We start from the raw sequence: 14683 nt of genomic DNA, 5'->3' as shown, positions 1-14683 counted from the left end.
ATAAGTTATTATAAAGCGAACAGAACAAACAATGTCCAAGTACAAGGAGAGAAAAAATGACAAAGATAAGCCCAGGAAAATGCAAGTGCAAGAGATGGGATGGTGGGATTATGACATCATCGTTTTCCCAAAGTAGCATAATCACATGTATAAACGGAAAAAAAAACACGGGTGGCATTTTGAGATGTCCCCACTCTGGGACCAGGGACTGACTCAGGGTTCCCAAAATGCTGTTTATATGTTGATAAAACAGCAATATGATTAAAAAACAACAACAACAAAAACCTCAGCTATACTGAGGGACCAATTTATCCTGTTTGCATATGTTAATCATGCACTAATGAAAGGGAGCAGAAGGGATCAGTAGGCGATAGATGATGACATTATTCATATCCCCAACCCTAACTGTTTCCCCCATTAATCAAATATTTTTCAGTGGAAGGATGCAGTTTTTGAGTAATCCTTCCACCACATATCAACATCCTTAGGAGATATAAATCAGCACTGGAGAAACTAGGATGTTTGGGGGATAAAAGACACCAAAATACTTTCATATCTCAGAGATCAAGTCAACATTGTTGACTTGACCTATTTTCAGCGAGTTGACAGCTCAGGTCAGATACAGTTTCAAAAAAACCTGAGTTTGTGCCGGCGGAGAGAAGCTAGGATCTAGGCTTGCGTATGGTCTGGTTTAGTCTGACTTAGGTGTCTAACTTAAGACAGCCCTGCACCAGATCCCGGTTTCCACTTCATGGCATGTGTATGGGCATGAGCAACATCTGAGTCACTGACTTTTGGTTGTTTGTGTCATGTGTGACTGTGTCCAACTGAGTCTGGCATGTGTGCTCATGTTCATGCAGGACTGAGTATCCAACTGTGTCTCAGTTCCTTCCATTGTCTCAGTTTCCACCTGTCTGTCTAAGTCAACGCACTACCATTCCCTGGACACGCTGCACAATCCTGACAGACGCTCAGCTCCACACTATACACCCCTGAAGCATGTCAAGTAAAACAGGCGTTTGCCAGTTAGTCGTCAAGTAGAAAAAGTTAACTTTGTTGCATGTAGGTATTTTTCAACTCGTGTTCACAGTGTCCACTAACACTAGAGCCAAAGCTCATTAACAAAAGCCCCACAAACTCATGTTTCCATAACCTTTACTCCCTCTGTCTTTTATCCAAAATTCTGACTGTCTGAAAGATTCAAAACACGGAGGCTTGAGCAAATAATGTCTGGGATTTAGCTTCTTTGGTTCCTTAGTATTTGCTCAGTGTGTGGATCGAGAGGTTATGCTTGACTTGAAGTAATTCTTAGCTTTAAAATGTCACGTTCAAATGTCACACTTTTAAATATTTACTATTGTGCTAATACATGCTAATGAAACATAAGTTCATTATTTGAAAAGTGTTTTTGTTGTTTTATTGTTTATTTTCTCAGTTATTTAATTTCATGTCAGTCATATTGTGCCTCTAATAGCTCAATAAGTACATTGTATGCATTTGTTGACTATAAAGCAGGTGCTATATTGTTAAATTATCAAACACAATGTGTAGAACATAACAGAAACTGTGCCTTAGAAATGCACCATCAGGACACTTGGATTTAGTGACTATACCTGAAATCAGCTATTTGTATTTGTTCTCTGTTACTAACTCTCACAACTGAGAGATGAAAAATTGACACTTTGTCTTTAGCAAAACACATTTTATAAGCAGCGTTTCTGTCTTACATACACAATTCACTATGTTCCTCTGATTCTGCAGCTTCATACACTTATCAGGCTGCACACATTATCATCTCATTGCCACTAAGAGCAAGGTTTTTCAATTACACCAAATCTAGCCAGAGGATTTTTATCCAAATTTCATTAGTTTGGCTGATTTCAACACTAACTGCTTGCTGGAGAGTTTCACTGGGCTACAGTAGTCAGCTGCAATCAATTTCCTATGGTTGGCCTTGCAGTGTGTCAATCAAAGTCCAGAGATCAAAACAAAGTGCCCTGTTCTTGACAGAAGATGTAAAACTAGACCTACAGAAACTGTATGTCTTATACTAAATCACCAGCATGTGGTATAACTATGAGATATTAGCAGTGAAATAACGCAGTGAAAACATTTGACATTGCACTTACTGGATCGCAAGGCAGATGGAGTGACTTCAATCTCACTGCTGGCCTGGTAGGGCTGGAAGCCAGACACTGAACTCATGTCACCGACGAAGGGTTCGGGACTCTGTGTTCCTGTAGAGCTGGCGCTGGTACCGTCACCTCCATTGTGAGGATCCTGTTCTTCATACACAGCTATGAGCTAGAGTGAGAGGGAATCACAAGAGTATAAATGAATGTGTATTTTAAGTGATAAAGAGATAGAGAGATAAAGAAACATCACAGGAATGTTTTCACAGGTACAGCATATGCTGAACTTCATTTCATATCCAAGTAATGTGCAATCATTTGCACAAAAAAAAAATTCATCAGTCCAAATCACAAAATTTTGATTTAAGTCTGCAGTGGAGTAGCACAGGATGTTCCGGGTTGCCAGGTTTGGCTCCCACAGTGAGCAGCTGCTTCGTTTCCACAAAGGTGATACGTTGCCAGATAGAAGAGAGAACTCCCCGCAGCATCCCATAATTATCAGTCTAACACACACTGCTCATGAACACCGCCAACTAACCCACTTCACAAGAAGGAGAGAGATACAGTGTTCTGGATTATGGTGTAGAAGAAACACTATACTTTGTTTCTGCTTTCACTGGGGTAAAGTGATTTAGATCATATTAACTACATATGGGTCAAGGCTTTACCGTAGGCCCCTGACCCCCGAGACACACACACACACACACACACACACACCAAGATAGAGAGAGAAAGAGTGGTCGTCATTGCCGGCACAACTAAACCCCTCACTAGAAGATTAACCTTGTATTCTTTCCAAACAGAGCAAATGTACAGCAGCAGCCTTATGCTTTACAGAACGTAAGAAAAGTATGTATATTAAAGACCTGAGATGAGTTGGTTTTTATATCCTTGCTCGACATGCAAATCTATTTATTGGAAGACCATGGGTGTGGAAAGAGTGATGAACAGAGAAAGCATTCCTTGCCAATGGGAGCGAACAGCGTTTGTGCATCCAGCATCGTGTTTGTCTGGGGCTAAAAATAATGTGCCTGTTTCCCTGTGTATTTGCTGTTTTTCATCACCCCCAACACAAGGAAATCTGCATATAAACAAGTGCAGAAGCCCCTGTTATTTTTTTCTTCTTCTTTTTAGGTTATATGCAAGGGACGGTGTCAATGTATGCATGTGTTTGTGTATCTGCATCTGAATTTATGCCTTTTTGTGAGTGCTCCTATGTAGTTTACTGTTGCTGTAATACTCAGCGACATCTCTGTCCCACACACACACACACACTGGCTTTATGCCATTAAAGCAAAGATTTTTTTTTTTCACTTAAGACGCCTCTTCGTATCAAAATGTCATTCCGATCTTCAAAATGCTTTCCTCCGATTATAAGGGTTTATGAAAAATTTGCTCAGTGTACCAGAAAGGCAATCAAAAAGGAGATATTGGGTGTTACAAAGTAAGGAGACCTCAATATAACACATTTAGGCAGTTTGAGGAGGTACAATTATTTATGTATTTATTTATTTATTTATTTATCTAGGTAAATGTGTAAATGATCAGTCTGGCTCAGGAATCTTTTCGAGCCATGTGTCAGGAGACATGAGAATGATCTAAAATGTCTGAGTGTGTGTGTGTGAGCAATAAAAAATTAGCAACAAAGTAATCAGGCCTCCCATTCATATGTTGCGGGGTGTATTTAGCAACCTGACAGGCTTTGCACTGCCAACTGCCCATTTAGAGAAGTGGCGAATGCGGATATTGGTGTCCCAGCAAAGTGTGATTCATTTTCAAATACATTCCGAAATCCCTCTAATTATGTCCACTTTGCTATGTCATGCACCCTTTCACCAGAGTCTCCAGAGCTCTCTGCGGCCCTGCATTCAATATTTACAGGCGCTTGAAAGTGCTTGTTCATTCCTGAAACACCAAAGAGCCTTGAAAGGTTGCCACTATTCATAAATCTGAGGACCTTTCTTGTAAGCTCATAGTGCTGAGACATCAAAATACCTGTTCATTATCTAATTTATGAAGTCAAACATAAAGTGTCTGATCGGCAAAATGGTGAATTTGTGTTATTGGCTACCGATAAGCTTAATTTAAAATACATAATTAAAAAATACCTTAAAACAAGTCATACAAGAAAAAAAATGTTTCTGTTTAGTTCCGTTGTGTCTGTTATTTTCTTTTTATCTACCATATCCAGTTAAAACACTAAGTGAATTATGGCAGATGCTTATAGCCAGATATCTGGGTTATGACCAAAACATAAAAATAGTATGTAAATGGGTCTCATTTTTGTTGCCTCTCTCTGACTCTCTTCCCTTTTTTAAATCCTGCTCTCTGTCTGTCTGTGCTGTGGAGCAGTGGACACACTTGGCCAGAGGGAAAACTGATGCAATTCTTGCTGTTGACAGGACAGAGCTCAAGAGGCAATGCAACGAAAGCCATCAAACAAACACTTTCCCCCCCCACCACCATACGGGAATTGGTCACAGCCACTTAGAACTGAGACAATTTCAGTTGTTTTGTTTTGTTTTGTTTTTTAAAATCTCTCACTTTGCCCTCGCGGATGCTCTGCAGCAAACGTCAAGTTGTATTCAGACTTTTTTCAAAGGGGAGAAAAAGTTGTTTTTTGCGCAGACGGCAACAGCATGCCTAATTTTCCAGGAGCGTGACAGCTCAAATTGAGAATGCAAAGCGGGTGGGAGGCGGAGAGGCAATGTAAAAATAACAAGATGAGGTACAAACTACAATAAAGAATATAGATGCATCACAACTAAAGGTAGGAAAAGAGGAATGAGAGAGAAAAGGCACATGAGAGGAACTTAAAGAAATGTTCCAGTTTCCAGTCTCGGGATAAACTCTGTAGCAATTTGAAAAACCTATTTAGCTCCTCCCTGCTTCAGTTGAGAGAAGCGAGGAGAAGAGAAGAACTGACTGAGTCTTATTTCATGGACCTCTCTCTCTCCAGCAGGGAGCTACAGCACTGCTGCTGCCTTAAGCCCCTGGAGCAAGGCTGACACTCATCCACTCTCAACCAGTTTCACTGACTGTCACAGCAGCTGCCAATCAACTCCTATCTACCTGGAAGCCTGAGGGCTGCTGGAGAGAGGCATGAGCAGAGGAAGGAGGGACACGGTGATGAAGGGGTGAGATGAGGCGGAGGAAAAGAAGCAGAAGGGAAATAGAGAGAGAAAGTCAGATGAGGCAGGCTATTCTTTGCAGCCAAGGTACAGGCTGTATTTGGAATTCAGCATTTCCATATCTGTAACGGAGAGAGCAGGGAGACGGGGCACAGAAAAACAGAATCTCAGGGATGCTTTTCATGTTGCCCTCCTTTGATCTCCTTCTGGCTTTTGGCAGGAAGGGGCGCGGCAGACGAATAGAGGGTGAGGAAGCGGCTGAGGAGGGAACGAGGAGATGTTTTGACAACCTCTCTCCATCTCTTTTCACTCTTCTTCATTCCTCCTCCACTAAACACACCCCTCCACTCTCATAACCTATGATCTATGAAGGAAGCCTGGGCATTAAGATTGGCAGCCGTACAAAACAACCCTTTGGCATCCCAAGCCTCCGCCAAACATTCGCCAGGCACCATAAGGACAACTCGAGTAAGAGGCAGAGGTTATTAGCAGTCATGGGGCAGTGTTGGCAGTGCCACCGGAGACATGTAATACCTGCACTGCGACAGTCTGACACTAATCCATATCTGCCACAAAAGCTTTTTCACAGCCGAGTGGATTGGGCGACTGACATGAGTCAACCCATGGGGAAACCTGTATGCTAAATTGACACTTCCAATTACAAAGCACATCGAAAGTTGCACCAGCCTACTCCCTGCTGTGAATATTTATTGCGGCACAAACACAGTCCTCGGAGACAAGACTCATTTTTATTCATTTGTCTGTGATACGTTGTTCTTCTCCCTTTATATCCAAAAGCTAAAGCTCAGTGTAAGGCTGTGTGTTTGACTTACAGAACGGGGTGGATAAGACACATTTGTTGGACTGAATTAAGTAGGCTAGATACCACTTGTTTGTGTCTGCTACCAATATCACAACCTTGTGTATCTACCAATAAAAAAGAAAATAAATTGTGCTGATGTATTAACCACCTAGTCATAGCCAGCCGCATCCAGCCCTTTCTGAAAATGAATCTTCAGTTACATAAAAAAAAACATAATACTCCAATAAATGGAAAAAAAAACAGATTTCCCACAACATGACTCAGTTAAAGTCCTGCATCTTTAATTGAAAAATGTTCACAAACAAATAGCACTGTGGGCTGTTTTGCTTTTTTCTTCTTTTAGTAAAAAGTATCTACCCATCATGATTGACATGATTGCTGCAGCGTGGCAGACGTGCAGCCCTCACTCGTGCTCTGGTTACATGGCAGCAGTGGCACATGTGCTCAGTGAAGCATTTAAGTGATATTTTTCAGATATCATCTCAAATTTCACTTTTTTCTTTCTCCATGATTTGATCCAGTACCAACACTGTGCACCACACTGGCTCATGCCGATAGAATTATATATTATATTTTGATCCGTGTGTATTAATTTGGTATGACACAATGTAAGTTATGCAATGTGCGTAACTTTCATATTACATATATTGTCTCTGGCAGAGAACACACACATACACACACAAATAGTCCTGGTTTATTTCCCCTTCCTGTCGTTTATCATCATTTTACTGCAAGGGCACCAGGGGCACAAAGTTATTATAGGTACGGTAATGGTGGAAACTGTGAAAGCCACTTACCCCACCAAAAATAAAACAAGGCCTCTAAAACTTCTTGAGTAATAGCCATGAGCCACCATCATTCATCTATCCGTTCATGCTCACCCAAAGTCTCCATTCTTCACGGATCCATCATGGATTGAGATTTTTGATCATTTATTGATCATAATTCCTTTACGCACAACTTGTGACCTTAGGTAACATTGTGGTGTATTAATAGTGTAGTTATCACATACTGTTTTCAATATTTCATCATTTCCTCCGTCCATTATTTCCCACATGTCCTTAGCTGAGCAAACCGACAAAGTGCTTAGTCCTGTATTCTTCCACCTCATTAATATATTCAGAGAAAAAAAGGTCTGAAGTATTCCGGCCTGCCATCACTGGCATTCCAAATAACCCTCACAAGGAAGATGGCAAAACCCAAGAAACATATGCATATTTCAGGTGCTGTCGCATGGAGTTAATGCGGTGGAAGAATGCCCTGAAGGCATGCAGAGGCAGGACCTGAAATGATGACATACACCACAAAGCAAATGTAATATGCAAAGATGCTGCAACACATTGAATACATCCTATAATTTAATGTGGAGGTGGTGGGGGTTACTGGGTAATGGGGGTTGTCGGGAGGGGGTGGTGGGCTTACACTCTGGTGAGCACGAAGGTGACAGGTTTAAGGAAATATAATCCCTAAACAAGCAAACGCAAGTCCTAAGATAGTTTACGCTGCTGTTCTCGCACAAACATTAAGTCATCATTTATTTTATTTAATTTTTGTTTTTTTTAAAGCAGAGCAGCTCATGAGATAGATATACTGCTCGAAGAGGAAAGAAAAACAAGGTAGGAGGGGTGTTAAAGAAAGAATCAGCAAAGAGCCAGTGGGAAAATATACAGAGCAAGCAAAGTTTAACTAGATTAGAAACTCATCCCTTTCAAATCCTCCCGGTCAGGTTCTCGTCCCTGCCTTTGAAGAGTTCCTCCTGTATTGGGGGAAACGAATTCAAACATATTAAGGCACCCTGCGCTAGTGTTACCTGTGCAATGCTGACAGAAGGGGAAAAAAAAACCCTACTACACCCCCGTCGCATTCTGCTGCGCATATTAATATCTTGTAACTCACGGTCGTATGCACGACTCAACAGTATTTAGCCATGGGAAATAATAACACTTCACTGAAGGTGCACAAAAGAGGCAACTTAAAAGTGAGAGAAGGGAGCAATGTGGGGGGGAAAATGATGACACGTTCGTGAATGTAATTAGGGTGGGTGCCCACAAGAAAGCAAGAAACATGATGAGCATCTTATGATCTTGATGGACTACATAACAATCTGTCCTTTGACACCAATTAAAACTGAGCAGACATGGAAACATGCTGAACTAATCGTGTTCCATCAACACATCTACATTGTTAAATGTAATCATATTAATTATCATATTCCCTTCTAGGTGAATAGTTTGGTTTTTTTAAACTTTCAATTAATGTGAGCCATGGCTTTCACAATTTTCCACTTAACTTTTTGTTGCCTAAAAGGATGTCATACTTTGAGGGTGAATAAAAAGAAAGAGCATGTGCAGACTGTTCGAGTACGACCTTTTCTTTATATCATAATTTTTTGGGGGGTTTCCATTAGGTATAGTGCCAAAATAACCAGCCCCCACTGTTATATTTTTTTTTGGCACCAGAGTAAAATGGAACAATATGGTCAGGGTGGAGCTGCTCCAATCAGCAGACTGTCATGGGTGGTGCAGTCCAATCAGAAAACTGGTCTAGCTCCATCCATGACAGTCTGCTGAGTTGGACTAACGGCAACAATCCAAGCAGGAAAAATAAAGAAGCTGCTGGATGTTCTCCATTGTTGTCTGTTGCAGCGCGTTCAAAGTTGTCACTCGTTGTTATCCATTGTTGCTGCACACGATACAACGCCACACTATGTATCTCGCTGGCACAGCCCACGCCCACACCTACCAAGTAAAGGTGCTGTTCTCAGTGGAAACCACTCCAAACTGTACGTATACTGTACCAAACCAAAATGTACCATGATGGAAAACACAGCTTCCTCAGTTCAGCCCTCAGTTTATTAAAAAAAAAGAAGCAAAACGCAGTTTTTGATACACACTTTGGCCTTCAGCTTAGCAGAACTTTTAGATGCACATATTTGACACCACACTAAAGAAGAGTAAAAATAATAAAATAAAATAAAACACACATATGGGCAGAATCAAATCATTTAAATTAATTTCTACCATTCATTTTCCTCCAGCCCATCCCCACCGCACTGCACACCGAAATTAATAAAGCTTTTCATCCCTAACCTTGATTCACACGCAGTACAGCGACCAGACACTTTGTTTGTGGCCAAGATCACAAATAAACACATATGTGTACGTAATTGCACCCACGCTGTCACCCATACACACAAACCGCACACAAACACAAAAGTACAAAAAGTCACAGTTTGTGTATTAGTATTCCTCTCTGAAGGTGATGGAGACACCTTCTATTCTAAAAGTGCTTTTCCAAAGGAAGTGCCCTTCAATCTTTCATTGGTTATGCAAAAAGCCAGAAGAGAGTAATTAAAAACTCCACATCCAGGGACCTTGGCACGGACAGAAAGAAGGCCAAAAGGAAAAAAAAGGAAAAGCTTCAAACATTTAAGACCTCCCTGTGGAAAAAGATGAAGGCAATGAGAAGCAGAAAGTAGAGTGGAGCAGACAGAGAGGAAGGACCATACAGTATCTGTGACAAGGCCATATATCTTCTGTAGTCAAGGTAGATGGAAATTAGTTGTGTAATATCTGCAACTAAGGCCAGGTTTGATAATTAACCAGAATTCAAGCTTTAAGATGGTCCTGACATACACCCTGACATTAACAAAGTGTCCATTTCTAAAAAGGCTAATAGCAAACTAATTTATCTTTGATTTTAGAAGGATATCATCAAAAGCATGTATGCATGAGGCTTTTCTTCACAGGTTCAATGTGTGAGAATTTGTGACATCTAATGGTGAGACTACAGATTGCGCAGTAAGCTTAATCACACGGAAAGCAACACCCTGGATGTCCAATCAGACTGCTGTAAATATATGGTGGCACAAAATGGCTCCTTGGGCAAGACACTTAACCCCACATTGTGTGTGAAGGGGTATGAAAGATGTGCGATAGAAAATGTGCTGCACATAGGCGAATGTGTGAGTGAATGGGTGTGAATGTAAAAGCAGCATTGAGTGGCCATCAAGACAAGAAAAAGCACTATATAAATACAGACTATTTACCATTTACAAACATACTCACATAGCACATTTAGTTTCTAAACTAACACCCCTTAAATAACCAAAATTGACCAAGCAGTGTTGTGGGTTTTGGGTCAAAGAGCTGAATATCACATGCACAGTGTGAGTTCCAAAAAAAAACCAGAGAAGATCAGCAAAGGAAGTGTCAATTATGTATATATTATGTATAAAAGTCCTAAGATTTAGGCAATAACTCTGAACCAAAAGACATTGCAGATCAAAATACAATATCAGCAGGACACGAGGGATTGAATTTGACTCCTCTCTGCCTGCCCCCTGGGCGGCTCTGTCACCTGCAGTGTCCCCGAGTCAGCTGCCTGATAGCCTGGGGCCATGGAGCGACCACAGAGGCTGAATGTATGCACAGACTATTTTATATTCAAAAGGAATCACTTTGAAATGTAAAATAAGACTTCAAAACCTTATACTTCAGTCAGTTTGGCTACTGAAAGCAGATCACTGCTAATAAATTCAGCATTTTATGTATTTATGTTGCTGTGAGCTGTGCTTTCAACTCTAATTCAATAATCAGATCTGAAATATTCTCTAATCTGTTGTATTATATATATATATATATATATATATATATATATATATATATATATATATATTTATAATGCCTTTAAAAAGTAATTATAAAACCCAATCAATACCAAATATGTGGAATAATCTCTTAACTCCTGTTTATAGCACACAGGTAATTCAATCACTATATATACTATATTATATATATAATATTGTACTGTGTGTGTATACATTAATACACCAATAAAATAGGTGAATTTTTGATTGCTTCATTGAAATTATGGTATAAACATTTAATAAATAGATGCATACCGGATAAAAATAAGTGATAATATTAAGTACAAACTGAAAAGTAATTGACCTATGTTTGTGTTTCTGTTTAGAACCGGAGTTTACTATTTACAACACGTTAGTAAAGGCAACACACAGGCAATTTACAACCTTGTGTGTTACTGCGTTCAACTTACTCTAACTCTGTCTGACTCCAGAAAAAGAGAGTTTGGGTCTCGGTCAGATATGGACAGAAAAATGCAGCCCGGCGACAAAGAATACATGCATACACAACACACTATACTACACTATTAAGATCCCCAGAGTGATATAGTGATCCCCATGGTAAGTTGCCGTGACGTCATTATATAAGTGGCACACACACACACACACACAAACTAGTGACGAGCAAAGCAGTTGTTTTCCGTGCACTGAATCATTAGAATCAGTTAATTAAAAGATAAGATTAGTTCAGCACTTCCTGCATGATCAAAGCACAGCAGACTCTGTCTGACAGTAACTGAACTCAAATATGGCTAAACGGGTTGTGATTTGGCTCAAGATCGCTTGCTTTCAGCAGTACTGTCGCCAAATACACCAGACTACTTCCTTGCTAAATGTTGGAGATTGACGCATTTTCAGGATGTTTGAGTCTTTTTTAACTGATCTCCAGTTCTGCTTGTTCAGTTTGATTCCTGTGTTGGACGTTGCGCTCATGACTCTTCCAGTGAAGACACTGAAATCAGTGGCTGGCTGTCTGTTGACGTCACATTTTAGTATTGGCTCAGCTCGCTTGGGACCTCACCAGAGCAGGTACCAAAAAAAGCCGTAGGTACCATATATATATATATATATACTGTATATTATTTATTTAAGGTATGGAAAAGAAAAGAAAAACAATGAGTAGAGTCGAGTCGAGCAGAGCCATGCTCCAACTGTATAATGGAAAAGTGCCATTAGTGACCCCTATAGTCTATTAGTAGACCAGATGTCAGTGTTGTCAACTAACGTCTTAAGTGTGCAGCAACACTGCTAATCAGCTGATATAACTGGTTAACTGGTCAGCTAATGACCAAATGAGTTGATTACACGGTATATAGCCAATCAGCTGGTAATTAAGCCAGTAAACCAGCTACTGAGCCAGTCAAATTTGGGTATTAGCTTATACGTCAGTGACTAGTATACCAGGGGGCTATGAGCCACTGAATTGTTTTGTCCAGCCAGTAAGCCAGTAAACCAGTGACTCAGTCTCCCCGTTAGCCAGCAAGGAGATGGCCGAGTGGAGCTTCACGCTCCACTGCTGGCACCGGATTGAGGAGAGGCAGAGCCAACATCCACAACACACGCTTCCGCACATACACAAGAACACAAACTAGCCAGTGGGGACAGCACTGTCATTATCTGCCATCTGCAGGCCTGAGTGGCCTTAGCCTGAAGGGAGAGGAAACGATGAGGAGAGGAGGTGAAGCGGGGAGAGAGCATGCTTGTCCTTATGTGTGTACCTGTAGGGGGTTACAAACACAATGTGAGAAGTGACACTCTGGCTAACACACCAAAATGCAACAGAAATGGCTCAGTGCCAATGAGGGAAGAGACTCTGTGAGCGAGGTGTACATCCAGCGAAGACAGCAAATCCAGCAACATGTTCAACAATGACGAATGAAAAGTCTAAACACGATAACAAGTCATTCATAATGAATGTGTGGAAAAGTTGGCATATCAATAAAAGGTATTTTTTAGTAGTGTAATAGAAACAGTTTTGGCAAATTAAAGAGGAAATCAAGTGACTGAAACATCACTGGTGGATACAGCAGGTGAAAGTCAGCATGTGTGGACTTTCGAGGAAACCACAGCGTCCCTCAGCTTAGTGCAAGAAGTAAATATTTCTACAATGATGAATTAAAGCAGCAACAAAATGTAACGACTGAACTTACTCACTTTGCAGCAGATGGAAACACAGACTCACAGTTTGTCTGACTTCTGTGATTCTGTGAAAATTCAATTAAAATCTTGCGATACATTTTAATGTATTCTAATCTAGTGTTACACAATTTATTTCTGAACCATTTCACACATATGCTAATTTCTTAATATGCGTGTGCGTTTAGTTTCACGGTGAACTGAAGTGGCAGGAGATCTGTGAATGCAGACGTGTCAGCAGGACATGCAGAGTGTACGATGGTTCTGTCTAAAGACAGCAGGGAAACTCAGCATTGAAGATTTCGACTGAATAACAAGGACATGGTCCACTGAGATAGTGAGTGCATTTTTCCTGCAGCTTCTCTCTTCCTATGCCCTTTCTGTGGCTGTGGATGCCTGTCTTGCTCTACAGATCTCAGCACTGTGTTACCAAGGTTCTGACTGTGGATAAGTGCGTTGCAGTCTGCTTCACGTGAAAACAGACTTATGACGTGAAGTATGAAAGAAGCTTCTTGCATGAGACTTGCATGCACCTTTGAGGAGGTGTCAGGCTGACTTGAAGCTACTGCAACAATGTAAAACATGCAGGAAAACACCAGACACCTGCTTATCAGTTGGACTGCTATAGGCTGAGGACAGATGTGTGTCTGGTTTTGGTCTTTTGAGTTATTTCTGTATGTCAGATAACATCACAGTCTGGTTGTTTTCACATACAGATCTGAAGATTGTTTGCCAAAAAAATAAACTAATCCTGACATACACTCTGTCACACAAAATACTGACAGCTAACAATACAATTATCCCACTAGTCCTTGCACTGTGCAAGCCAAGCTGACACTACGACACATGAATGACAAAACTACACAGATATATCCATGCGTCAAACATAGCGAAAAAGTAAATGAGCGTTATTTTGTCTGCTTTTGATCTTAAAGTTGAAACATTTTCCTCTTATTCACTCTGTTCTGCTGTATAGAGAACCCGCCTCCTAATTCAACCTCTCAGTCCTTTCCAAATGGAAGTTTGTGTCTAAGCAAGGCAGCTTGTGCCCTCTAGTGCATGCCACTCTCCAAGTACCTTGCAAGCAACAATGCTTTTTCATGTCCTCCTAATATTCCTACAAACTCCCGTAATAAAATAAAAATGTGGCTATGGAATATTGTTGCTTCAAATACCTTAAATGACAGTTAGTCAGACTCTTCTCAGAGTCCTACAAGATCACACGTTTAATCTGTCAAAGCAGGTAGATGAAACCTCTTAACACAGTGGGACTGGATTGCTAAAAGGAAGGCTTGCGCTACTGTTTAAACAGACACTAACTCAAACGAATGCATCTTTACACTGAGTGTGAGAGAAGGGACACGAGGATGTACTGTGCCGCTCCCCATGCATAATGGGTGGTTACATGATGGGGTGGGGTGCATGTCTGGGGAGTGCTGCTGAACTCCCGTAACCTCAATTATTCAGCATTAGTCCCTGCTATTGATTTCCTGTTGGATCGACTTACCGAGTCCCGGGCATTGGGACAGTGACATGCTATAGCTTTCCCTGGGAGGGATCTTTAGGAATGGATGGATGTGAGTCTGTTAGAGGGAGAGAGAGAAAAAAGATACAGATCCACCGATTGGAGCAGAGTTTAATTAAAGATACTCCTTATTAAGACTGTGATAGATGAAGATGTCACACTCGACAGCGAGTTAGTTACCATGAGGTGAAGGGACTAGTTAGTTTGACTCTGCAACCTTGGGGAGGCAAGGTGACATTGTGTAGAGGCCAGAGGGTTCCCATGACTGGAGTTATTGCTGAGGGAGGAACA

General features: G+C 40.9%; 1 protein-coding gene across 4 annotated transcripts in view; it reads right to left on the bottom strand.

The window, feature by feature from the left end:
* LOC131462458 (partitioning defective 3 homolog) overlaps positions 1–14683 on the bottom strand; it is a 325725-nt gene that overhangs the window by 219892 nt on the left and 91150 nt on the right. For all 4 annotated transcript variants that reach the window (XM_058633698.1, XM_058633714.1, XM_058633708.1 and 1 more), the window contains one exon: positions 2130–2304. In XM_058633698.1, coding sequence (XP_058489681.1) covers positions 2130–2304 — 175 coding nt within the window. The remainder of the gene's footprint in view (positions 1–2129; positions 2305–14683) is intronic.

This window comes from Solea solea, chromosome 1 (genome assembly GCF_958295425.1).
Source record: "Solea solea chromosome 1, fSolSol10.1, whole genome shotgun sequence".
Taxonomy (NCBI): Eukaryota; Metazoa; Chordata; class Actinopteri; order Pleuronectiformes; family Soleidae; genus Solea; species Solea solea.
This window is presented reverse-complemented; position numbering and strand designations above follow the sequence as displayed.